Genomic DNA, 24,479 nt, shown 5'->3' with positions numbered 1-24,479 from the left:
AACGTGACAGTGACCTTTGCCTAAGAGTCGATGGGACGAACAGCCACCTCCTACACTGACACATTATCACTTTTTGCCTTGTCCATTAGGACGTTCACAGACGCACCAAGCTGCTCCATAGTCTGTACTAACAGAGCAATCTTTTCTTCTAGATTGGTGATGGGGTTGGGATTGGAAGTGCTGGAGCCTGCAACTGTTCTGAGAAGGTGGCATAGTAAGAGAATTGGGAGCAGGAGCTAAAGACATAACAGGAATTCTCAGATCCGAATTCAATTCAGAAGAACCCTGGCTAGCTGGTTTTGAATTAGCCCTAACAAAGCCTTTCTCTCCTTGTCTCTACAATTTCTTTAAATGACTCCAAATTTTCCCACTTCCTTTCGTCTCAATCAAAACATGCATTACATCTGGTATCAAATGAACATATCTGCTCTCTACAATCAGTACATAAAGTATGAGTATCATAAGATTCCTTGGTTAGCCTAGTCTTGCAACCTTTAGCTCAATACCTAAAGCTAGCAGAACCTGTGTCCTACATTGTCAACAACACTAAGACCTGACAGTCACCAAGGAAAAAATAAAAAAAAAGCAAAAACTATTTCTTTATGCAAAATCCACCAAAGAACCTAACAGTATCCAAGTGATTTGCCAAGATGGTTAATACAAGAGCATAGTACTTCACCAGTTGCGATAATACAAAAGGAAAGTCCAAAAATTTCAGGAATAACTGCAACAGACAACCATAGCCATCAGCTGGCAGAAACAAACTGAGCTCTCTACCGAGTTGTTCCTCCCTCTTGTCCTGAAAGTGGGCGGGGCACTGTTACCAAGCCAAAACAAATAGAAAATTAGTGCGACCAGTTAATTTCAGGATTTTAACTTCCGGCAAAACTCTTAGCTATATAATTACTGGGGAAGCTATATAATTAAAAATTACATTTCTATAATAAAATTAAGTTTTATATATACACTTACCAAGTAATTACATAGCTATAAATTTCACTTGTCAGCAGTTAGAATTTTGGAAATTGTGTAGTGCAAGTTTGTCTGGTTAGGTGACTGACCCCACCCACTTTTGGGGTAAGAGATGAACCAGCTCAGCTTGGAACTTCGTGATGTTTCTGACCTCCTGTCCATACAAGGGGAGAAGGAAGGGCTTAGATCATGTAATTACTGGGTAAGTATATACATAAAACCTAATTTTATTATAAAAATTTCATTTTTACATACAGTATACCCACGTATTCGAGGGGGTTGGGTACCAAACCCCCCCGCCGAATATGCAGTTAAAATTTGCGAAAACTTAAAACCCCTCCAAAAATGCTTCTAAAACGAGATCTCTCATTTTTTGAGAGGGGGCGAGAGGGATTCTTTACTGAACACCAACAATTGCTCGATGTACCGCGAATCCTCTCTGTTCTATGTAGTACCTTACCACCGTAATCAGACAGAGAGATCTTGCTTCCTCCTCAGAATCTAAGATGTCCATCAAGCTTTTTATTGCAAATGAACGAGGCCAATGTTTGGCTGGTGTCTCATTTTTAGCTAAAGAAAAAAAAAAAAACCAAGGGTGAAGGAACATTTGCTTTGCGCAGGAAAAATCCAACTCTTTTTACCTATAGCGTGTAACTGCTCACACATTTAGCGGTGACTAAGGCTACTAAAAATAAAGTTTTTCTAGGGTTCAAATCATGGATCTGTCAACCACTTCAAGACTACGTCTCAGTTCCATGTTGCTACCTTATCTCCTTTCTGGTTAGTTGTATCGAATAACTTGATAAGGTCGGAGATATCTTGATTACATGAAAGGTCTAGTCCTTTTATGTTTAAAAACACAGCTTCACATTGCTCTGTATCCTTTGATTATGGAGGTCGAAAGCCTTCTAGAAGACCTCAAATAAAAGAGAAAATCTCCAATTTCCATCTTCTGCACCAGGCTCTGAAGATTGCCCACTTGGCCTGATATACCTTGCTCGAGGACTGATGTCTGCGGCAAGCAATAGATTCTAACATTGGCTTTGAAAAGTCTCTCACTCGTACCAATCTCCTGATAGTCTGCACATGATTAGGGCCAGAGTGGACAGTCCTTTGTGGAACCATCTGAAGGGCGGTTCTTTAAGTAGATTGAACTTTTGAGGTGATAACCTCGGAAAGTCCACCAGAAGTTCCAGAAAGTCCGAGGAACCAATCTTGAGCTGGCCAAAATGGCACCACCAAAGTCATCCTTACGTTTTGGTGATTCTGGAACTTGTTTATTACCTCTCTCACCATCTTGAACGGGGAAAAGATGTAAACATCTGTTCGTTCAATCTACAAGCATTGCATCCATTGCCCAAGTCCACGGGTCTGGGGCTGGAGAACAATACAGGGGTATTCTATGGTTCTTGGCAGTTGCAAATAAATCCAACATCAGTTTTCCCCATAACCTCCAGAGACTGAGGCACGCTATTGGATTTAATGTCTTAACACATTCAACTTCCCTTGAATAAACCTGGTTTTGATCTGCCCAAATGAGAAGTTCTCTTGTTGCCTCACTTAAGCTGAACGGAGACAATGCTGTGGTGTTGTCTGAATGCACTGTCACTATTTTGTTGCTCACTTCCACCACAAAGACTTGTAACCTCCCAGTGAATAGCCTTTAGTTTTTTCATGTTGATATGCCACTTCTTCCGTTCTGGTGTCCACCTCCCTGACACTCCCCTTCCTCCCAGGAGAGCTCCCCTCCCTAGGTCTGAGGCATCTGAGTAAAACACTAGGTCTGCGTTCAGTGGCTGAAGTGACTTCCCTTGAGATAGCCTGCCTCTGGACTTCCACCAAAGCAGGTCTTCCTTGATCTCTCAAGTGATTGGGAATACAAAGGAGTCCGGAAATGTCTTCCTTTCCAAATTTATTTCCTGACAAAATTGTAGGGATTTCATGTGGAGCCTTCCTAGGGATACAAACTCTTCCATGGAGGTTAGGGTCCCTAGAAGATTCATCCAATTTTTTTGCTGAGCAAGATTCCAGGGACAGGAATTTCTCCACTTTCTGAAGGCATGATTCTATCCTTTTGGGGAGGAAAAACCCAAAAAGTATGAGAGCTTATCCTCATCCCCAAATAAACTATTTCCTGAGAAGGAATCAACTGACACTTCTGAAAGGTTATCAAACCCTAACTCCTGGGCTAACAGAAGGTTCTTTTGAATATCCTTCGTACATTTCACTTGGACTAGGATCGAAGTAGCCAGTCATCAAGATATAATGAAATGTTCACCCCCTTCAGGTGTAATCATTTCACTATAGGCACTAAAACTCTCGTGAATACCTGGGGAGCTGTCGACACTCCGAAGCAAAGCGCTTTGAACTGGATTACCTTGTCCCGGAATATGAATCTTAAGAATTTTCTTGAGTCTGAATAGACTGGGATGTGAAAATGTGTCCCTCATATCTACTGAAATCATCCAATCTCCATGACAAATATATGAAAGGACAGACTGACTGGTCTCCATCTTGAATTTGGTCTTTTGTATACAGTAGAACCCCACCCCCTCTCGGGGGATGGGTACCACACCTCAGCAAATAGCTAAAATCCCAAAATGCTTAAAACTCCTCTAAAAATGCTTAGAAATACCTATTTTGATAGTTAAAGCACAAAAAACCCTCTAAAAATGCTTATACCTGAGTATTTTAATAGTTTTGTCTCAAAAAGTGCATTTAGTCACAAAAATTATATGAAAATACAGTAATTTGTGAATACTTCTCAGTGGAAAATATTGCTAGTAGGCTAATTTATTTGTGAATAATGGATATAGTATACAGTCCAAAGAAAAATTCGTGAATAGGAGAGTCTGCGAACAGCTGTGGTTGTCTGTAGTATACACAATCAAGGCACATACATCCAGGACTGACCTCCAACCCCCTGAAGCCTTGGGCACAACGAAAAGTCGGCTGTAGAACCCCGGAGAATGGTTGTCCTCGACCACTTCCACGGCTTCTTTCTCCAGAAGGGTAGGTTCTTATTGAGAGAGAGCTGAAAACCTTTTGGAGCCTGAAGAATATACTGTCAATGCGACAGGCAAGCTGGTTAAAGGAGGCTTAATTATAAATGGAATGGAATAGCCCTCTTTCCGGACCTGAATTATCCAAGACTCTGCTCCCTTCTCTTCCCAGTATTCCCAAAAGTATAGGAGCCTTGCTCCCACTGGTGTGTGGAGGACTATGTTCTCACTTACAAAACGGTTGTCTTAAAGTGAATTTGTTGAGTGCACGTGAGGCAAACCGTACGTTCACTCGTGGTGGAGTAACGTCTGGAGAGGAGAGACTGTCCGAGATATGAAAGCAGGAATTTCTCGACTGTCTGGCCGATTGAGCAAAAAAGGTCTTGCATAGATTTTCTCTGAAGGTACAAAGCCATTTGCAGCATTGTCGCTTGTGGGGAAAAATGTTGTTTGTCCAAGGGAAAAAAACAGGAACACAGACCTCTGCGTATGAGTGACTCCTTTAGTGGTGTAGGAACACCAAAGCTCCCCTTTCTTTTAGACCACCATTGCAAACAGGAAAGCTAACTCCAAAGAGCCATCTCTAATACCTTTGTCAAGGCAGGGAATCACTCCTAAACGACTGAATTATCCTTTTGAAGGATAGGGCAATCCTTAGTTTTACGAGCAAGAGCTCCAATTGCCCAGTCCAGAAAGCTAAATACTTTCAGAACCTTCAAAATATGCCTAATTAAATGGTATAGCTCTGAAATGGAGAATACGATTTTTAAAGCATTGAAGGTCAATCTACGAGAGAAGTTTATCAAACCAGAAAAGTCTCCCTGGGAGGAGGCAGAGGCTCCCAAGGAAGGAGTTTCTCCAGTAATGTATGATAAGTACCTACTCTGAGTCAATCTGGTAGGAGGACAGCTAAATGATGCTTTTGTTCTCTCTTGCTTGAAAGCCAACTGTCAACTTCTTGTAAAGCACCATCTTAGGGAGTTGTTCATCTGACATCTTGTTATCCATAAGATACATTGACACTGGTGAAGCTGGAGCTGCAGGAGAGAAGTTAAGAAATGTTGCCAATAAATAAGTCAAAAGAGAAGTGTGGGCAGTAAGAGGCTTGACTGGGTCCGCTTCCTCTTCCACATCTGAAGACACAAGAGACAAGTCTGGATCCGGATTAAGCACAAGAGTCTTCTTAAACAAACCTATAATATTATCCAACTTCTGTTGAATGGATAAGAAAGACTGGTCTTCAACCATAGGAGCCTGATGAACAGGAGCAGTGACCTGAATTGGAATACGAGGAGTATGAGGAGCCAGTAATGAAGGGGCGCCAGTTGGTGCTGACAATAAACCAAGATTGACAGTCAATGAATGTTTGGGAGACAATCTGTGTTGGGGGCCTAGGCTCTCAGGCTCTCATGAACATTCTGGTGCTCTGGTGTCAATAGGCACTCTGACTTCTGTGAGTACTTAGGTGCTGGTAGGCATTCATATACTACTTATGTGTGAACTGACACTGAAAGGCTAGTACGCGCCAAAGACTGCTGTCTCCAACGGTCGCTTAACTGAAGCAGAAGTCTTGACTGCTGCTATTGGCGCCAATGGACACTCATTGGCTCAAGAAGGATCCAGTGAAGAGGGACAATTCAGTACTGGGAGCAAATGGGCACTCATTCACTCTCTTAGAGGAAGGAAGCTCCTGGGTGCCAGATGGGCACTCAATTGAAGACATGTACAGGCAGCCCACAGTTACCGGTGATCCGGTTATGTGGGGCTTGTCTAACATGGAAAATCAGCAATTTTTGGGGTCATATTGCACCAAATATTGCACCAATTTCCAGTTATCAGCGCCGATACATTCCTAACAGAGGCGCCATTAACATTATCATTTTGTCTATAAGGACCTTCACAGAAGTGCCTTACTGTTCCATCATATGCACTAACAAAAATTTTTAATTAGCTGTCTTCAAGACAGCCAATAAGGTCAGGATCGGGAATAAGGGAGCTGGGGTTAGGAGTTGGTGTGGAACTGGATGGAATAAAAGATATAGAATCAGAAATATTTTCAACAACAGAAGACTTAGCAGATTTTCGGCTAGCTAATGTTAATGTCTTTTTGTTACCGGCTCTAGAAGCTGCTTTCCTCTTTTTATCCTTTCTAATTTTGTCAAATGACTCTTCAAAGACTTCCACATTTTAGAATCCCAATTAACACATTCATCGCAAGTCAAATCCTAGTTACAAATCTGACCTCTACAGCTAGTATGCAAAGTATGAGGATTACATAAGGCTCTTTGCTGCAATACCTAATACTCTGTGAGCTAGTATTGGACATGCCAAAAAGACGTGTCAACAAGCCTATTAGTCAAATTAAGCAAATCGTCAAAAAACGGTAAAATTCAGTCTATAACACCCCTGACACTAACTAATTTTGCCAGAATGGTTACCATAAATGAGAATACTTCACCAATTGTCATAAAATACAACCAAATGAGAAGCTTAACCAAAATCCAAAAAACCGCTGCTGATGACAACATAATGAAGTTCCCAGCTGAGCTGGTTCCTCTCTTACTCTGAAAGTGGGCAGGGTCAGTCGCCTAGCCAAACAAACTAGCACTACAAGTGAAACTTATAGCTATGTAAATAATCAATGTTCAGGGGAAATTATTCAGCTACTTAGCTACTTTACATGTTATAGAAGATAGGCCTATCAAAATAAATAAAAAAAATAAATACTACATGAGTTTCAAAAGCATTTTTTCTTTAACTTTAATTTGGTATTTATCATCTACTTAGGGTACTTACAGCTGGAAGATTATTTGGCAAAAATATTTCATTTATTCACTTTAAAACACACTACAACGAATTGGCCACAATATTGCAGGCATGCTGGGAATTTACAACTAGTAACCACAAATGGTAACTGCATTACTAATTCACAAGTAATTCCTAGACCTAAAATAATGAAGTTCATATATATATACACATACATATTGAGTTAATGGTATACAAATTTTTGCAAAAAATGCTCCAAAGATACAGTATAAATACCTGCTGAAGTTGAATAATCTGAGGCTGAGAAGAAACACCTGTCTGAGCCTGCTGACTTACAGCCTGGATAGGTGCAGTCTGGATTATAATCGGCTGCTGTGTAGCACCCGACATTTGCAATCGTATCATCTGCAACTGCTGTGGGGTAAGCTGTATCTGCAAATAATTTATTTTTTGAACAGTAAGGTAGCAACTTCACTTTAAAATCCTATTTAATGTTTAAATTTAAATTAAAATTTACCCTGCTAGTGAGATAATACATATGATCCTATAACTTTTTATCAATTGGGAAATTCAAAACTACAACATAAGCTTTCCCAATTACAATGAAATCGACCTGTCGTATGAGGGCATACAGATTGAATTCTTACCGCCTAACACAACATCGCTGATTCAGCCCATGGATCAAGGCGTTATTTGAGCCTTTAAAGCACTGTACACACGAAATTCCCTACAACACCTGGTCGAATCTATGGATGCGGATGACAACTTCTCACTGAAGGAGTACTAGTGTGGGTACGCTATTGCAACGTGTCTCCGTAATATCCAGAAGGCTATTAAGGAGATGAAGAAAGAAACACTTAAGGCCAGGCAGCTCTACGACAGGTTTACAGATGGTGGTGACGAAAACCCAGAACCAGGACCTTCTATGGCATCTCCTACCAAACAAACCAAATTTGTTGCCAGCAAGGGATGGTTTGATAAATTCCAGAAGATGTTCTACCTTAAAAGCGTGTCCCTGCAAGGAGAAGCGGCATCTGCTGACAAACCGGCCGTTGATGAATACGTAAACAAGACGTTCCAGGCAATTATTGATGGAGGAGGTTATTTACGTGAACAAGTATTCAACATGGATGAGACTGGTCTCTTCTGGAAACTTACGCCATCACAAACTTTCATTATGAAGGAAGAGGCCAGAGCCCCTAGATTCAAGGCTTACAAAGATTGCCTCACACTTATAATGTGTGGTAATGCTGCTGGTTTTAAGATAAAGCCAGCGCTGATTTACAAGTCCAAAAACCCAAGGGCCCTCAAAATAAAATATAATTACTTACTGCCAGTTCATTGGATGCATAATCAAAAGGCATGGATAACGAAAGCACTGACATCCGACTGGTTTCACCAGTGCTTCATTCCTAAAGTCAAGGTTCATCTTGCTGAAATAGGCCTTGATTTTAAAGAGCTTCTTCTGATGGACAACGCTGGAGGCCACACAATCGACCTGTCGTATGAGGGCATACAGATTGAATTCTTACCGCCTAACACAACATCGCTGATTCAGCCCATGGATCAAGGCGTTATTCGAGCCTTTAAAGCGCTGTACACACGAAATTCCCTACAACACCTGGTCGAATCTATGGATGCGGATGACAACTTCTCACTGAAGGAGTACTGGTGTGGGTACGCTATTGCAACGTGTCTCCGTAATATCCAGAAGGCTATTAAGGAGATGAAGAAAGAAACACTTAATGCTTGCTGGAAGAAATTGTGGCCAGAAGCAGTCAATGATTACAATGGATTCTCTCCTGACGAAATTCACAAAGCGGCAGTTGGTAAGGCAGTGAGGCTGGCGAAATTGCTCGGAGGAGAGGGCTTCACTGATATGACTAGTGAAGTGAATGACCTGATCGAGGCCCACTCAGATCCGTTAGTGGATGAAAATTTGACGGAGATGACAAAGTCAGCAAGTGAGGACGAAGAAGAGGAACATGAGGATCCAGGGGAAAAGGAGGAGGTTGGCCTAACATTGGAATGCCTCTCAACTCTAGCAAGAATGGCAAAAGAACTCCAGTCAATGGCTGAAGACTGGGACCCGCAGATGATTCGTTCGTTGCAGTTCCAAAATGCAATCAATGGGCCATGCAGGTGTATAAGAACATCCTTACACAAAAGAAAAAAACAGTGTCAGCAACTCCCAATCATTATGCTCCTCACCCATAAGAAGAAGAAAAAAAAAAAAAAAAAAACACTGGTACTCCTACAGTGGAAATGGAAGTTAAGACGCTGGACGACGATATCGCATCACCTTACAAAGTGCCTGATGAAGTGGTGCTTTCAGAAGAGCTAGAGTAATGCTCTTCTTTGCTGTGCAGTACATTTACCTCGTCATCATCATCATATTCATACGTACAGTACTGCACAGCTAATCATCATCTTCTTTAATCAAGTTTACATATCTTCACTGGTAATTGTTCTGATTTTAATTTTTTATTTTACGCAAAGCATGTTTCTACAATAAAAGTAAGTTTTAGTTTGAAAAGTATTTAAGAGTGTATAAAGGGTTTACATATGAGTGTTGGGAGGGTTTACTGTATAACTGTTGAGTAGGTTTCATGAAAGATCTTCAGTGGTGCGTATTCCGATTTTAATTTTTTCTTTTATGTAAAGCAAGTTAAAGTAATTTTTAGTTATAAAAATTGTTTAAGAGTGTATTAAGGGTTTATATAAGACTGCTGGGAAGGTTTACAAAAGCTTAAATTTATAAAGATAAAAAAAGAATAAGAAAAATTATGAAAAAAATACCAAATTTGTAACTAATTTGTATTTTTCATAACTAACAAACCTGAGGTCTTAACATTAGGATTTACTAGTGCCAAGCTGGAAAGGAAACCGGTTTTAGAATTAAAATTGACACTTAGTGAGATACCAGGGACTAATTGGCATCTATACCAGGTCACGGGGCATACTATACCCAGAATGCCCACGGCTACCTGTGACCCACCAGTTATATTTCTAACCCAGTTTAGACTGCTAGAGGGGTGGTTCGAGGTGGGCCTTTACCTGTTAAGACCTCAGGTTTGTTAGTTATGAAAAATACAAATTAGTTACAAATTTGGTCTTAACATTAGGAAAGACTTACTATTGGAGGGAGGTAAGTCTCTACAACTGACTGGGAGTTTGCCACCTTATCCATTTCCGAATATATAGGAAATTCTAAGAGAATGGACAATGAACCTAGAACCAAAGATATAAGCGGATCTATTGGTTTTCCCCCACTGGGTGTAGATACCATTCTACTGTTTACTCTTGTCCCTTGCAACTGGATCCACCTTCACCCCTCTTTTCCCTATTATCCAGAGGGGTGTGTTGCTACTGAAAAGTATATCATAACCTAAGATAGCTTCACAGTATGGCTGATCACCTCACCTGCATCTAGTCCGTTCCAGCACAAGAAAGTAGTAAAGAAAAAAGACCAGTCATCCCATTCGTTCTACTTTCATACCTTCATCTTAGACTAGACGCAAACTGACCGCCAGAGGGGCACTGGATGAACTATATCACTTGTTGGGCCGCCACCACTGGACCCAAGGAAAAGGTGTCCAAGGATCTATGGGCAACATCTTTCAAATAAAATGAGGTGAAAGTTGTTTGGCGTTTCCACACACCAGCTTTCAGAATTCTATCCACAGACATGTTCTTCTGAAATGCCAGAGAAGCACTCACGCCCCTGATGTCATGAGCTCTAGCTCCCACCTGGCTGTCTGACCCTCTGTCTTCTGCCATATAAGCACCTCTGATCGTCTCCCTTAGCCAAAACGATATTGTATTCCTGGACACTTCCTTCTTGTTCCGTCCTGTACTTACGAACAACCTCCGGCACCCCGGCCTGAGGTGCCTTGTTCTCTTTAAGTACTCCCTTAGTGCCCTGACGGGGCACAAGGCATCTCAGCTTTGTCGTTGTCTACAAAGTCTGCCAAGGAAGGTATGGTAAAGGAGTCGAATCTGCCGTCTACTATTGTTGGATTTTGGGTGGGTCTTGGCACGAATTCTGGGACAAACTCAAATACCATTGATCTCCAACATCTCGAGTGCTTTATGAGATATGAGAGGCCCATGTAGCTCCCCACCCTTTCCCGGTTGAAGCCAGGGCCAATAAGAAGACTGTCTTCAGGGTCAGGCTCCTATCCGTGGACTGCCTTAGTGGTTCGCAGGGGGGTTTTGTCAGACTACTCAGTACCCTGGTCAGATCCCAATCTGGGGCTTTTAGCTCCTTTGGTGGGCATGACTGTTCAAAGCTCCTCATCAGCATGGCCAACTCCCATGAAGACGATATGTCCACTCCTTTCATTCGTAAGACTGAGGCTAGAGCCGCCCTGTACCCCTTCACTGCAGATACAGACATATGTTTTTCTGTTCTGAGATATATCAGAAAGTCTGCTAACTGCTGAATAGTGGTACCGAGTGGAGACAAGTTCCCTCTACGACACCAATCACAGTATGCTGACCACTTTCCTTGGTATACTATAGCAGATGATTTTCTGATATTACCTGCCATCTGAGTTGCTGCTTTCTGCGAAAACCCTCTCGCTCGGAGGAGATACTTGACAGTCTCCACCCGTGAAGCGATAGGGACTTCACCGACTGGTGGTACCTCTCCACGTGCGGCTGACACAGTAGGTTGCTCCATGGAGGTAACTCTCTTGGCACATCTACTAGGAGTTCCAGTAGGTCTGGAAACCACTCTGCTTTCGGCCATAACGGGGCTACCAGGGTCATCTTGAGGTTCTGAGACCGCATTAAACTGTTCAGAACCTGACGGATTAGACAAAATGGAGGAAATGCGTACACGTCCAGATTGTCCCAGGGGTGTTGTAGCGCATCTTCTGCTACTGCCTCTGCGTCTGGGACTACTGAACAATACACTTCCAACTTTTTGTTGTACCTGGTTGCAAATAGGTCTATGATCGGTCCTTCCCACAACATGAGCATCCTGTCTACTACCTGTTGGTGCAGGGACCACTCCGTTCCCAGAATCTGATCCCTGCGGCTCAACTTGTCGGCCACTATGTTTCTTTTTCCCGAAATATACCTGGCCTTGATGTCTACCAGGTTCTCTATAGCCCACTGGTGAAGTTGAACTGTCATTACATGTAACTGCCGAGAAACTAGGCCTCCTTGCTTGTTTATATAAGCTACTACTGTGGTGTTGTCTGACATCAATACCACTGAGTGTCCCATTACTCTCTCCCTGAATTCCTGTAGAGCTAGAAAAGCTGCTTTCAACTCCAGCACGTTTATATGGAGTTCTCTGTCCTTGCAACTCCATTTTGCTGACACCATCAACTCCTCCATATGGGCTCCCCAGCCTTCTAGTGACGCATCTGAGAACAGCAAGAGGTCTGGAGAGGATTGTTGAAGGGGGACACCCACTGTCAGATTGTCGTCGTTCACCCAACACAGCAAGTCTTTCCTCACTTCTGCCGACAAGGGGGAATTTGCTCGTACGGGTGATCTACCATTGGTGACCAAAAAACTCCTTCATCCTTCCATTGTAGGGACCAAACGGTGTAGCCTTCCTTGTGGTACTAGCTTCTCCAGGGAGGTTAGGATTCCCAGCACCACCTGCCACTGTCTGCTGGCTGTGTCTGTTTTCCCAGAAAGGCATTCACCACTTGTTTGCATTTCTCTATTCTTGGTCTGTCGGGAATACTTTGGCTTGTGTGTGTCTATCACCATTCCAGATATTCCAAACGTTGACTTGGATCCAACTGCGACTTCTCCTGATTACCACAATACCTAGGCTGTGACAAAGCTGCAGGAGGGCCGCCCTGTCCCTGAGTAATTTCTCCCTGGACTTTGCTATCACCAGCCAATCGTCCAGATATCTTATTAGCCTGATCCCTGAGCATGCGCCACGCCGACACGAGGGTGAACACTCTTGTAAAAACTTGAGGAGACGTTGTCAATCCGAAGCACAGGACCTTGAATTCGAAAGCTTTCCCTGCAAGACTGAAGCGGAGAAATTTCCTTGAAGACTGATGGACTGGTATCTGAAAGTATGCGTCCTTTAGATCGACTGTCAGCATAAAGTCTCCGATTCTGACTGCTTGTAGAACCGTTTTCGGAGTTTCCATCTTGAAACTGGTTTTCCTCCTTATAAACAGATTCAGCGTTGACAGGTCTATTACTGTCCTCCACTCCCCGTTGGCTTTGGGTACCAGGAAAATCCTGCTGTAGAAGCCTTCTGCCGGACTGCATACTTGTTGCACAGCTCCTTTTTCCATCATCTTCTTCACTTCGTCCTGAAGAATAGTGGCCTTCTGAGATTTGTGGGCATAAGTGACGTGGGGTAATGGTTGATCTGTCAGGGGCGGGGTTACCTCGAACGGGATCAAATACTTGATCCTGAGAACATCCACCACCCACTGCTCTGCCCCTAGTTCCTGCCACACCTTCCAGTGATTTGCCAGGCAACCCCCCACTGGTGTGGCCGAGTGATGGGAGGCGCCCATCCTATCTTCTTGAGCCTCTCCCTCTTCCCCTATTGCCCCTTCCTCTGTGTTTCGTATTGTGAAAAGGGGGCCGATGAGTTAGCCTCTTTGGGGAAGAGGGTCTTGTGACTCTATTAGGGATGTTATGTCTCACTGTCTTCTTTCGAGACATCTGCTGTTGTCTTCCCTCCAAAGAAGTAGTTTGACTGTTAGACGTTTTCCTAACTGCCTGTTGCACCAACCTATCGTTAGTGTCCATCCTTCTTCTATCTATCGCCTCTTCCAGTATGACCTCTGGCAACAGCAGTTGCGATTCCAAGATATCCCCATTCCTCATTGCTAACAGGGAATCCAAATCCACATTGCGGCTTAGTCTAGCCAACGCTGCATCTCTCCTCATTAGCAGGATATTTGCCCAAACATTGGCACTTACGTTTGTCAGGTACGCAATCGCCTTGGAACCTGACTGTAGTAATCTAATGAACAATGGTTCATCCACTACTTTTCTTGTTGCTTCCGAGGATGCAATCTTCGCCTCTGCTGTTGACCAAAGGTCTAACCAAGAAGCAGCCTGAAAGACAGAAGAAGCTGTTGCTTCTAACGTAGCAGCCTCTTGGTACGTCATCGAAGGGCACTCCATTTTAACCTGATCCAAGGTTAATCCAGGCCTTAATCTTACAACATTAGGGTTCATTTGTCTAGACAGCAAAGGGACCTTTGGTGTCGTATAATATTTCCTTTGCTTTATCATTGGAGGGGGAATAAATTTAAATGATCTATTAGATCTTAAGGAATTATCCCTCCCTGCAATCTTTGCGTTTACGTGTTGCAAGACCGATTCCGCATGACTCGAACAAGGCAATTCATACGACACCTTGGTATCCCTCATTAATCCAAATGCCATGTCAATTCCAGGCGGAAGCATACTGGCCGGTGTTTCTGTCTTCTCCGAAAGGTTATTGAATTGACGAATCAAATCAATCACCTCTGCATACGAGGCCAGAAACTCTTGGTTTTCTCCTTCCTCCGGCTCTAGTGTAACATTCTCCGTCACAAGGGATGTTGTCTCGCCCCTATCTTCTGACAGATGGCCCGGAATTCCACGGCCGCCTGCCCCTACGGCCGCGGTCTCTTTGATCTTTGCTGGCCGCTGTTGGCTCGATCCCGGATAGTCAGCAGGGGAACGAGAACGCCTCACTCTTTCTCTGCTCACGGATCTAGAGCGAGAATCTCGTCTAGATCTCCAAGATGAAGGCTCCCTTAAGACAGATAAGAGTTCGTCTCTATTAGTATTGGCATCGTTTTCGAGCGTCGGCGAGTCCGGCCTCGACCTTCTATCCAGACAGACACTGCCTTCCACGAACGTATCCGCCGAGGTTGCGTACTTTTAATAGGAGCCTTATCGTCCTTCGTACGTATTTTGAACGGCCTTACGGGCGAAACTGGGACCTGCATTCCATCCTCTGCTGCACCTTTCACCGCCAACGTCAATTTTACCAGAGGTACCGTAGTTTTAGCGATCCGAACTGGCAACTCCGCATCGGCCGCTAGTCCGCCGGCCGTCACCTCTCTCGCTTGTTCGGATTCTTGCGAACGGCTTCGTCTGCTAACCTTGTGCTTAATAGCCACTGACTTCCCGACCTTCCTGCTGACTTGGATATGACAGTCTTGGTCCGAAGATGAGGAAGAATTGATTCTTCTCCTCTTAGCCCCAGGATCCGCCAGGAACTCCCGAATCCTCCTCCAACGCTTGACTGGCGCTCGCCGTGACGTTATCGGACTTAGCGATGACGCCGAACTAGAGGAAGAAGACGAAGAAGACGAATCACACTTTTTCTTTTTGTCTCTCTTATTCATTCTCTTCTCTATATCCTGTAATTTCTGCATTACAGTTTGCATTGACGGGTCAGAAGGCGTATTAGCGTCTGGGTGCAGCGAAATAGGCCGAGAATCGGTCTGTGACGTCATCACGCCTGCCATATCAGTGTGTGACGTATGCTGTGACGTCATCCCTCTCGTAGGGAGAGACTGAGAGGTTTCTGCTGGCAACCGCACGTTTGCTGCCAAACTACCTCCCACGTTCTGCATCGCTGTAAACACTGAGTGTGATGGTGAAGCCGCGGCATTAATTCCCATAAATTGCAAGCCCGGGGGATGAGGAACATTCAGCGCTGCCGGACCCTGCTGGAACCATGACGTCATATAATGCGCAAGCAGACCATCCAAGGTTGGTACGCCTGGTAGGCCTAGCGCTGACCACGTACCATCTAACCTATGCGCTTGAGGAGAGGGAGCCTGGAACAAAGATGGCGGATCTCCCCCTCTACTTGCTGGGAACAAAGGAGAGTGCATATTATTCATAAGATTACCCAAGGCCCCTCCTGACGTTTCCGATACTGAACCGCTAGGAGAAACCGAAGGGGTATGAGACAAATCAAAAGCAGGTGGAGAAACATATGGAGCAGCCTGGTTTATTGCCGATACAAAAGAAGCCGGTAAGGTTTGGTCATCCAAAGATGGCGTCACCACCTTCCTTTTGTATTGGCTTTTCCCATAGAACTTCTTCCACTGTTCCACCGACCAACCGCGACAAACAAAACATGGATTATTAATCGTACATACGTTTTCCCTGCACCTACTACACGTTGGATGAGGATCCGTAGACACCGAAGTTAGGAACCTAGAACATGGAAAGCCACTGACTCCTGGGCATTTCCTTTGTCTCCTCTTCGAAACGGTAGACGATCCCGATGTTGAGGCAAAATTCTCCATCATACCACGTATACACTCTTACCTCACACTGATCACACTCGGAGAAAGAAAAGGTAATAGGAAATGAAAAATGAAAAATGAAATGGATAAAGAACGGGCAAACTGAAAAACCGGCTTTAAATCAGATAGACAGTAACACGTCTTATCTTAAAGGCGGTAGGAAAATAACTGGTGGGTCACAGGTAGCCGTGGGCATTCTGGGTATACATGCCCCGTGACCTGGTATAGATGCCATTAGTCCCTGGATCTCACAAGTGTAATTTTAGTTCTACCGGTTTCCAGCTTGGCGCTAGTAAATCCTAATGTTAAGACCGAAGGTTTGTTTCGTATATGAACAAATATACCATAGATTTCTATATCTACTTCGCTGTTTTTCGGCTATCGAGGGGGTGCCTGGAACCTAACACCCATGATAGCCGAGGGATTACTGCATGCTGAACTACAGTATTATAAAACTTGTGTAAATTCTTTGTGTAAAGTTCTTGAGCATGTCCCCATTTAAACCCTTGAATACAGCCTCTCTGTAGCATCTAATGATTAAGACTTCATGCCTGTTGGCTTTGGCCTCAGATAAAAGGATCAGGAAGCTTCAAGTCTTCAAATGTAATCTGGGCTTTACATTTCAAGTAGGGGTCCTTTCTGCTTTGCCAGTCTTCAGGGTAATGAATGATTTCAAGTCTCGAACTCTACTTTATTTGTTTGAAGTCCCCAGTCTGTCCTTTGTGGTTACAGATAGGGAAGGCTCCTCCACCTGTCTAGTCAGGGTGCTCTAACTTTATGTGTAAAAAGCTATGGATCTCTCACATATCAAGAACTTTTTTTTTTTGTAGCCCTAGAAGGTCAGATGTCCTAATGTCTAAGAATGCTATGCTTCCTTCTTCAAGAACTTGATCAAGGTAGCACAAGCCAAACTAGAACTTCCCTTTTTACCTTTGTTGAAGGTCAAGTTCTACAGCAAGAGAACCATGGCAACCTCTTTTAGTTTCCTTAAAAATCCTCGCTGCAGAGGGCTGTAAATGAAATATAATGGAGATGTAACTCAGTATTTGTCACTCAATACGTATTTGCAGGATGTAGAAATTCAAAATAGACTACAGTGCTCTTTCACTCATTTCATCAAAACTCACATCCTGAGCAATTAGGGTAGTTCTGCTCTAGTTATCCTAGTTAGGGATTGTTGAGTTTTAGGAAGTATGAAGGTCCACACAGAATGTATTTTATTTTCTAATGGGTTTGATTTTTGGGTCCCATACACTTACGTACCACCATTTTAAATGTGACAATCAGCTTTCATGATAGTGAGGTACGATTTATTGCAAAAAATAGAAACTTTTGTAACAAAATTCATTTTTTAAATACATACCCCTCTTTATGATGAATTCCTCAACTCCCATGCCCACTCATTTGGATAGAATAGAACTAAGAACAATAGACACATGATCCATAGATCATCTTGAAAGAAAGGAGCCAATAGTCAATATAAATAGACAACCTAGATAAAATTTTATTGTGCTTATACTCCATAGTCATCTTTTTCGTGTTGGGCTTTATAAATATCATAATAGAGAAGTATGCATTTAAAAATATTATGAACATTTCTGTCTTTATTGTTTGTCATTGTTTTATGCATTGGAACTTAAGACAAAACTTTAAAAATAAAAAATTAGAAATGACAGGGGAGAGGGCTATGTTTGTGTGCGCGCACACATGTATACACTACGGGTATGTAGGATGGTTTTGTAGCGCAGTATTGGAATGCTTTTCTCTCTCTAACTCTCTCTCCCCCCTCTCTGAAACAAACCAGCCATAGGGGGTGCAAGCCAGCACAACTCTATGCCAGTCCTAAGTCCAGGTAAACGGTGAGGGTTGGTGGCAGGAAAGGCATCCGACTGCAAAAGTTTTGCTAAAACCATGAACAGCCAGGAACAGTTACCAGTAGAAGGCCAGGGCATTCCCCTCTCATGCCAAGTGCGGAAGCATTGCCCGACCTTACTGATAAATGGACACGGGTTACAGTTTCAAGGACGGGTGTGGTTAAAGAAGCAAGTTCAAGCAATAAGAATTGGAACACTGAACATTGGCAACACGAATGGTTGAAGCAGGGAAGTGGCAGATGTCATGGAGAGAAGGAGAGTGGACATTTTATTTGTGAAGGATACAAAGCAAAGGACACTGGCAATGGCTGTAAGTTGCTATATAGCAGAGCTGATGAAACAAGAAGTGGTGTAAGGATTGTCATCAGTAAAGAAATTAAAGAAAATATTGTGGGCGCTGAAAGGAAAAGTGGGAGAATAATGAGAGTAAGGTTGTGCTGTGGTGGTCATATCTTGAATGTAGTAAGTGCATCTGCACCACAGACCGGGTGCAGTGAGGAGGTGAAAAATAAGTTCTTGAGATATATGGATGAAGTCATGACATCAACAGAAATAGAAGAAAGGTTAGTTGTGGGGGAGACTTGAATGGACACATTAGGTGCAATCAGGAAAACATGAGTAAAATACGTACATGGAGGACATGGATGGCATGGGAGAAATGAATGAGGAAGGAGAGCTGATGACAGACTTTGCACTGGCATTTGACATGACTATTAATAACACCTTTTTCACAAATGATGACTATGTGACATATAGTGGTGGGGGAAGACAAACGCAGATAGATTTCTTAATGTGCAGAAGGAACCATTTACCAGAAGTGAAGAATTGTAAGGCCATTAAAGGAGAGTGTGTTAGCGGACAATACAGGCTAGCAGTGTCAGATCTCATGTTAAGACAAGTAGGAATGGGGAAAAAGGTAGTCCAACCGAAGATAAATCGTGGTGATAAAGTGTTGGCGATTAGAAGAGAGAAATAGAGAGAGATTTAAGGAAGCAGTTCTTAAGGGCTTCAGATTGGCAGAAGATGTGAACACCTGGTGGATAGGAAATAGTGCAATGATCCTTAAAATAGCAGAAGAATTATTGGGGAAGACATCTGGTAGAGGACCACCAAATTAGAACGAAAGCTGGTGGTGGAACCCTAACACCCAAGATAAGATAAAGAAGAAAAAGAAAGCAGGAGTAGCCTACGACAGCAATCAATCTAAGGAAAATAAAATAGCTTGGAAAACTGCAAATAAAGAAGCTAAAAGAGCAGTAGCACAGGCAAAAGCAATTCCAATGGACAAGCTCTATGAGAACTTAAGAGACAGCTAAAGGCCAAAAGAGAATACACAAGATAGCAGAAAGCAGAGATAAATCATCTAAGGGTTTAACACATATCAAACAGATCAAGGACAAAAATGGAAGTTTTATCAAAAGAGGAAACCATCATAGCTAGTTGGAGTGCTTTGAAGAGTTACTAATTGAAGAAAACCCCAGAAGAATAATAAGACATGGAAACCCTCATGAAAGAATAGTCCAAGATATCAGCAGAGAAGCCATAGACATCCCAGTGGGATATAATGACCAAGATATATCGCCAAGAAAGTGCCAGACATGTGGAGAAATACTCTAATGGTCCTAATCTACAAAGGGAAGGGTGATGTGCAGGAGTGTGGGAACTACAATGAATATATATGAGAGGATTATGGAAGGAAGATTGAGAATGGAAACAACAATTTGTGAAGAACAATTTGGTTTTATGCCAGGAAAGAGCACAGTTGGTGCAATATTTGCACTAAGGCAGACAGTAGAGAAATATAGAGAGAAACAGAAAGGACTACAACTGGTTTATTGACTTTGAAAAAGCATATGATAGGGTTGAAAAAGCATATGATAGGGTACCTAGGCAGGAAGTATGGAGGTGCTTGAGAGAGAAAAGTGTTTCCGAAAATAATGAAAGAATAATGAAAGATATGTATGCACAGGCAACCACGCAACTAAGAAGCATTGTTGGAACTACAGAGAAGTTTAGGGTGAAAGTTGGTCTCCACCAGGGTTCAGCCCTTAGTCCCTACGTGTTTGATATTGTGATGGATGTTATAACGTCGGAAGTTAGAGAAGAGGTGCCTTGGTGTGCAATGTTTGCTGATGACATTGTGCTGACTGATCTAACAAGAGAAGGTGTCCAACTCAAGCTAGGAAGATGGAGAGAAGAACCTGAAAGTAGAGGCTTAAAAATTAGCAGAACAAAGACAGAATATATATGAACAGGTGGAGAGGAATGGCAGGGAACAGTGAAATTGGGCCAAGAAGACATAAAGAGGGTTAGCTTCAAATATCTTGGTTCTGTTATTAGTGAGAATGGAAACCTGGATGCAAAAGTCAGTACAGTCATACCCCTATATACGAAAGTCCCTACGTACGAAAAATCCAGGTTACGAAGGCAAAGACGAAGATATTTTTTTGTTTCTGTGTACGAAAATAATTCAGGTCACAAAAGGGTGTACTGTAAAGTCCGAGATTTGCCCGGGCCACCGAGAACAATTTAAAACTCGTGCGCCGCCAACCCAGCAGACTTGCCACCATCCTTCCACTCTCCCAGTGGTTCCTGAGGCTAGTTACTGCCGTAAGATCCTGCTCTCCTATTGGTCAGCATCTATCCCATCATGCATCTACGTAAGGGAGTTCCTTGACCATTTTGTCTCGGCAGCGTTATCGTACACACGTGGAATTCGTTCGTTCACATAGATTTTGTTCATTAACATAAATTCGTTAGTGATTTCGCTTTCGTTGTACTGTAAGTTACTTTATCATGTTGTGTGTGAACTTAATTACTTACGTTATTAGCCATGGATCCCAAGAATGTGTTTCATAAAGTTAAGTATTCATGTTTTCTGCCATTTGTCTTCCTCCTCTGTCGCCACATTCAGACATCGCCTCACTCAAAAGGTAAGGTTCCACATTTTACTACATACGTACGTACATGTACATACAGTATTTCTTGTACCCTGTACACTAATACACTTTATTTACAGGTACAGTAATGGTTAGGTTAGGTATTGAATGGTCCAAATTGTTGTATTTCATTGTTTGTTGGTCAATTTAGCTTTATTATAAAATTTACATGTAAAGCTTTACTATAAAATTTACATGTAAAACAGATTAATTTCGTAACCTGAGGCACTACTGTAATAGAATTCAGTGTGCAAGGATGAATTGGAGAAAGTCATCAGGGATACTCTGTGACAGGAGGGTCAGTGCAAGGGATACTTTGCAACAGGAAGATCAGTGCAAAAGTTCAAGGAAAGTTTTATAAAAGCGTAGTTAGACCAGCCATGCTCTATGGGGCAGAGACTTGGCCAATAAAGAAAGAACAAGAAAGAAGAATTGAAGTGGCCGAGATGAGAATGCTGAGGTGGATGTGTGGCATCACAAAAAGAGATAAGATCCGGAATGAATTGATCACGGGGGCAGTCAAAGTATGAGAGGTTTCAAAAAAAGCTCAGGAAAGAAAACTCAAATAGTTTGGTCATGTCATGAGGAGAGAAGATAAACACTTATGTAAGAGGGTTATGAACATGGAGGTGGAAGGCAGAAGAGGAAGGGGAAGGCCAAAATTCAGGTGGAAAGATAAATTATTGAATGACATGAAGGAAAAGGGTCTAAGAGAACAAGATGTACAGGACAGAGGAAGATGGAAAAGGCTGACTAGAAACAGCGACCTCATATAGAAATGGGAAAAGCTGAAGGCAAAGAAGACAGAGTAGTGAAACTGCAATGCTGTAGTATCACTGGACACTGAATTGATGATGTTTTTGCATCTTGGTATGGCATGCACTATTTGACCATTTGAATTTTTAACATTTTTCTTGCTTAAAATTTGTTTCCGAGTGTAACTGAGCATGAATGAAACCATGATAAGTGAACCTGTGTATACAAAGGGCCAATTAACATGGTAAATATAAAAAAATTAGATTTTATATGCTCTCCTTGTTGCATATATAAAACCTGGGGTATCTATAAACAACTGGCACTGTGAAAGCATGATGGGCACTGATGATAACCATAGTTAGTTCATAAAACTATATCGTAGGAACCACATGCATCAAAAACATATAGATGAGAAAGCCCTTAGAAAAATAATAAGTGAAAATGTAACTCTTACAGCAGAAAGCAACAAGATTAATCTGATATAAAAATATGAAAACAAGCCAGTTATTGCTTTAAAGAAAAGCCAGCGCCCCCAGAAACGTCTTTAAAGAGAAGTGGTGTCATCTACAAATTTACATGCCCGATGAAATGATGCCCCCACTCATATATCAGGATGACCACTACCAAACTCTCCAAGCACCTCTCCTGTCACTTCCAAGAAGGAGTTATTTTTAATCACTATACTCAAAAGACATCAAAGAAGGCCCGAAAGAGAAGAACTTGTAAAAAGCACCAAATCATAGACCAGGCAATGGACCACTGATGCCTACAGCTTCTTGAGGCACTGCATATTTTGGAAAAGAAGCTAAACATCAACATGATGAAGGAAATTGAATTTCTCCTTACTGTCATAATGAAAAATTTAAGAAACCAGCCTACACCAGACACCAGCGACAGAGAGAGAGAGAGAGAATAAGAGTAAAGGAGAGAGAGAGAAAGTGAGAATGAGAGATAGAAGGAAAGAGAAAGAGGAGGCATGAGAGAAAGGAGAGAGAAAGAGAAAGAGAGCCATCACCAGATATAAGAGACACATTTCCTGGGAGATCTTTAATACTACATAACAGCCACTCCCAAATACGTACCCACACCCAATAGGCCCAGAAAATCTCAACACCTCCAGGACTGAGTGCATCACCAACCCGTGACCAACCAGAATCCAGCTTAATGACCAACTTGTCAATTGTAAACCCACCCCCACTTGCTATATATACCTATGAAACTTGTATGTCAATCCATTCACTCTTTGAAAATAATCGCCAGAGCGTGTTTGAAACCTGAGGTAATAAAACTGACAACAACAAAACTTTGATGGTCCTTTGAAAAACTGATACACCAGCTACATGCTGATGAAAAGAAGATATGTATTAAGAAGAATAGAGAAGACTGGTAGAATAATTCGCTAGTCACTAATTCGCCTGGGCCGCCAAGAACAATTTTAAAACTCGCGCGGCCAACTCAGTAGACTCACCACCATCCTCCTGCTCTCCAATTGGTTCATGATGCTAGTCACCGCCGTAAGATCCTGCTCTCCTATTGGTCAGCATCTGTCCCATCATGCATCTACGTATAGGCGTTCCTCAACCATTTCGTTTCGGCAGTGTTATCGTACACACTTGGAATTTGTTCATTCCCATAGATTTTGTTTGTTAACGTAAATTCAATGTTGGTGATTTCACTTTCGTTGTACTGTAAGTTACTTTATCATGTTGTGTGTTAACTTAATTACTTACGTTATTAGCCATGGGTCCCAAGAATGTTGCTGAAGTTCACGAAAAGAAGAGGATGCTTTCCATGGAGACAAAGATGGAGATAATTAGGAAGTATGAAGCTGGCACGCGGTTGAGTGTGATCGCTAAGGAATACAGCCGAAATTCGTCGACGATACACACCATCCTTAAGCAGAAGGAAGACATCAAAGCAGCTACACCTACCAAGGGCATGACTATTTTTTCCAACAAGAGGAGCCATGTGCATGATGAGATGGAGATGCTGCGTCTCGTATGGATTAAGGATAAAGAAATCGCTGGCAATATGATAACTGAAACAGCAATCTACCACAAGGCCAGCGCCATTTTTGGTGATCTGAGTGCTCAGGCTGAAGACGACGCAGGAGAAGGGACATCGAATGCAACCCCAGACTTCAAGGCTTCTCGGGGTTGGTTTGATAAATTTCGTAAACGGACTGGCATCCATTCGGTGGTGCCAGCATAGGGAGGCTGCCAGCTCGACGAAAACGGCCCAAGCCTTGATAACCCTTTAACGCCGATTGGACGTATTATACGTTGATATAAATTGACTGTTGGGTGCCGATTGGACGTACGGTACGTCGATATAAAAAATTTTTCTTTAAATTCGCGGAAAAATAGTTAAAGGCCTACTAGGCGAAAACTTTTGAATCACGCGCCTTGGGGGATGCTGGGAGCTCACGGATCAAGGCGCTGTTTTGTTTACAATCATAACCCAGGCGCACAAGCGCTAATTTCTTTCTTCTCGCACTAAAAAGCATCAGCAACACATCACAGAAATTATTTTGTCACTTTGACACAATTTTTGCACCATTTTATATTAGCCGTTACATGGAGTATTATATATGAAAATGTGTGCAATTTCATGTAGAATACAACAAAAAAACAACTCATGGTTGTAGCTTTTATCAGTTTTGAAATATTTCCCTATAAATAACGATAAGTGCCAAAATTTCAACCTTCGGTCAAATTTGACTCTACCAAAATGGTCGAAAAACGCAATTATAAGCTAAAACTCTTATATTCTAGTAATATTCAATCATTTACCTTCATTTTGCAACAAATTGGAAGTCTCTAGCACAATATTTCGATTTATGGTGAATTTATGAAAAAAACTTTTTCCTTACGTCCGCGCGGTAACTCTTCTGAAAAAATCATAAATTTT

At 42.4% G+C, this 24,479-nt stretch overlaps 1 protein-coding gene across 1 annotated transcript in view; it reads right to left on the bottom strand.

Moving 5' to 3' along the window:
* Positions 1-24,479, bottom strand: part of LOC135222583 (nuclear transcription factor Y subunit gamma-like) — a gene marked incomplete at its 5' end in the record, with an annotated part of 199,834 nt that overhangs the window by 38,478 nt on the left and 136,877 nt on the right. Inside the window, 1 exon segment of the mRNA XM_064260657.1 lies at positions 7,017-7,172. Coding sequence (XP_064116727.1) covers positions 7,017-7,172 — 156 coding nt within the window.

This window comes from Macrobrachium nipponense, chromosome 8 (assembly GCF_015104395.2).
Source record: "Macrobrachium nipponense isolate FS-2020 chromosome 8, ASM1510439v2, whole genome shotgun sequence".
Classification (NCBI taxonomy): Eukaryota; Metazoa; Arthropoda; class Malacostraca; order Decapoda; family Palaemonidae; genus Macrobrachium; species Macrobrachium nipponense.
The sequence above is the reverse complement of the archived record's forward strand: the minus strand, read 5'-3'. Positions and strand labels throughout refer to the sequence as shown.